The sequence below is a fragment of the Aphanomyces invadans genome (assembly GCF_000520115.1).
Source record: "Aphanomyces invadans strain NJM9701 unplaced genomic scaffold supercont1.5, whole genome shotgun sequence".
Lineage (NCBI taxonomy): Eukaryota > Oomycota > Saprolegniomycetes > Saprolegniales > Verrucalvaceae > Aphanomyces > Aphanomyces invadans.
The window spans coordinates 1,420,039-1,422,942 of NW_008580150.1; the positions used below are offsets into that span (position 1 = coordinate 1,420,039).

General features: G+C 51.1%; 1 protein-coding gene across 1 annotated transcript; it reads left to right on the forward strand.

Moving 5' to 3' along the window:
* Window positions 1–1,842: 1,842 nt before the first annotated feature.
* On the forward strand, window positions 1,843–2,488 carry H310_03464 (hypothetical protein; the record flags this gene model as incomplete). The annotated part of the gene is made up of 2 exons (XM_008867335.1): window positions 1,843–2,104; window positions 2,160–2,488. 2 exons carry the CDS (start codon window positions 1,843–1,845, stop codon window positions 2,486–2,488), a joined length of 591 nt encoding a protein of 196 aa, XP_008865557.1.
* Between the last annotated feature and the right edge of the window lie 416 nt (window positions 2,489–2,904).

Genomic DNA, 2,904 nt, shown 5'->3' on the forward strand with positions numbered 1-2,904 from the left:
CATATGTGGCCCCAGTGTGACGGAGAAAAGCATAAAACGCAAAATGTCGAGTCTTTCCTCCTTTGTAAGGGCACGTGGGCGTCCAGACTTGACAAAAACAACGACTTGTTCAAACTCGGACGTGTTCATTGCGTAGGTTGCAAAATGACCTTGCATCAACTGCTAAGGGATTTGCTTGCACCAGCTGTTTCACGGAAACCTTCGACTATTTATATCGTTCGGTTACGGGAAAATATGTGTTATGGGGGGACTTCAAGTTCCACAGTTGAAAATGACTATCATTCTTGTCTTTCTTCGAGTAAATCTCAAAGACTACTTGGTTTTAGAGAAATCTATTGATAGATCCTTGTGTGTTATGGATAATACTATCCACATTCGCAATTTGAGATGATTTTGTGTTGATTTGATTAAATTATGGCCATTTGGCTCCTCGATGATGTCGTCCACTGTGAACAAGTCATAGGGTTGCTTTAGTGTGGGGGGTTCAAGGCCGCCACGAAGGAGTACGGATCCAAGTACGACGCGGATGTGCTCCACACGAGAAGGATCTTTTTTCAAAGACTCAACCACGACCCTCCCTTCGAACTCGGCCCTCTCTCCTAACCCGACGTTCGCTCCCACCACACCCCCGCGACTTCCGAAGTGCACTGTCATGGAAGACAAGGTATCATACTTTGGGCAGCATATCAGCTTCGCTCAAGTAGCGAAGCCTCATTGTGCTGCACAGACTACGAGAGGTCCCGGTGCGCAAGTTGTTCGGGTGAACTGATGACAGTGGTGAAACGTGCTGGCCCAAATGGCACAGCAAGGAATCAAGGTCGCTCGCATTGGTGTGAAGTCGGTGGTGCTTCTCAATGCAGAGATTCCAGTGCATCCAATTTCGGCGTGCATGGCAGTGGAAACCCACAAAGACTTTGCTGGAGAAGTCTCCGCGGCCATCGTGGAGGCCCTCGATCCTAACCGCACGGGATAGTAGTATGAGCCGAGCGATCTCGAACCTACCAACGTTTGAAAGGTCTTTTGCATGGACAGTGAGGCGACTGAACGAGCTTAGTAATCTTATGCGGTGAGGCGGGGAGACCAACACCTCACGTGTTGCTGAGTGACTTTCGTCTGCTGGCCTTTGCCTGCGCCACCGCCGCTGTCGAGAAGACATGATGTAACGAGAGTTCCCAATTACGTGGTTCGAGATTCCTGGCCAATTCGCTTGATTTGTGCTCGCCGTATTGCGCCACTCGGCGTACTAGCTGCCGGTGCGGTGGTGCAGCCTCGCCATAGCCCTCGCCAGTCGATCTTCCTGATCGATTGGATTGCCGGCATGTGCCTCGACGGGGTGTTGGTCAAGAACTCCCGCTCAATCCCACATGTCATATTCCATTTCGACCATTGGTGGCTGTGGAATTCCGTCACAGTGTGATATGGCGAGGACACCAGCGAGGTACAGGGAGAGATGGCACACGAAGAGCTCGAATCAACTTGTATTTGAGCCTTGATAAGAACGATATCCCATCGCGATGAACGACCATCCGCCACGCACACCGAATCGTAGGCCCGTGTGTATAACTTCATGTTCACGTATCTCTGGAAACAGCGGCAAGTTAGTAGCCTGTTGCACTCTGTCGCGACGAAGCAGCTGAAGGACGTGTCTGTCTGAATTGTGTCGCACCGACGCAACCGAATGGGAAATTCGAGGACCTGACCATCGTGATTGCATACTAGTTTTTCCAGTCCTGACGACCTGAGTGGGACTATTGCGACACTGACACAGAGTCGCAGTGCACGTGGTTAGACTTCCCATGAGACTTTGAGTGGCCCACCACCGTCATTTTAACATATCCCTCCATGAAGTTTCTTGCCAGTCTCGTCCACGCCGCCGTTGCGTCCCAAGTTGTGTTTGACAGCCACAGCCCCCCCGACAAGGATGGCGAGTTCGCTATCATCTCGAGAAATCGCGGCGCTGCTGTGCGATTTCGCAGCCCCTCGGCCGCGGACAACGCGTGCGGCCCAGAGGGACTCACCATCGACACTGTCAACTTTATGATGGACACGTCGAAGGTGGCCGGTGATACGTCGCTGCTGGTCAACTTCTGCCCTTCTGTCAACGGTGCGGAACTAGTGTGAAGGGGGCATCGCATATGGGACTCATGGTTGACTTGTAGGCAAGCCTTACTGCACCAAGTCGGGCCAGCCTGCCCGCATCCCCATTAAGAACATCGACAAGCGAGCCAAGTTTCAATGGTCCCCTCCCTCATCGATCGTCCTACCAACTTCATCCTACTACTGGTTCACCATCTTCTCGAGCGCGGAGGCTGATTACCAGGCGCCATTTTGGTTGGCAGGTACCAAGGAGTATAGCACCGTCAGCGACCCAAATGACGACGTCATCACTGCGTTCACCGTGAACAAAGACGGTCCCTGGGAAGTAGTTAACAACCGCCACCTCCCGGAAAACCGCGTTGTTGGTTGTCTGCAAGTGAACACCAAGTAAAAAAGCTTTCCTTTTCATTTTGGTCGTGCGCGTGAGCTCCGAACGACGTCGGACACAATATCGATCGCTGACTCTCCAGTTACCCATCAGCGGGGATGTGACCAGGCCGTCAATTTGGTTGCAAACGACCGGTTAATGGACGCGCTTCGCCTTGGCTTTCTCCGGATATCGCTTTTTTTTAAACGTGTTTCGCGTTACCTCAACCTTTAGGGGTACAGATGTCGCATACCGTGGACCTTATATAGGTTTGGACAGTCACGGGCCAATTATCCGTACGCTATGCCTTTCGGATAATGTATATAGGTTTGGACATACAAAATTCAAGTAATTCCATTTTCTTGGATTCAGCTACAAAATATTCAAAACCAAGATAAATAGAGTTCTGGAAAATGACGAAGACGAGAGGTTGAATGCGT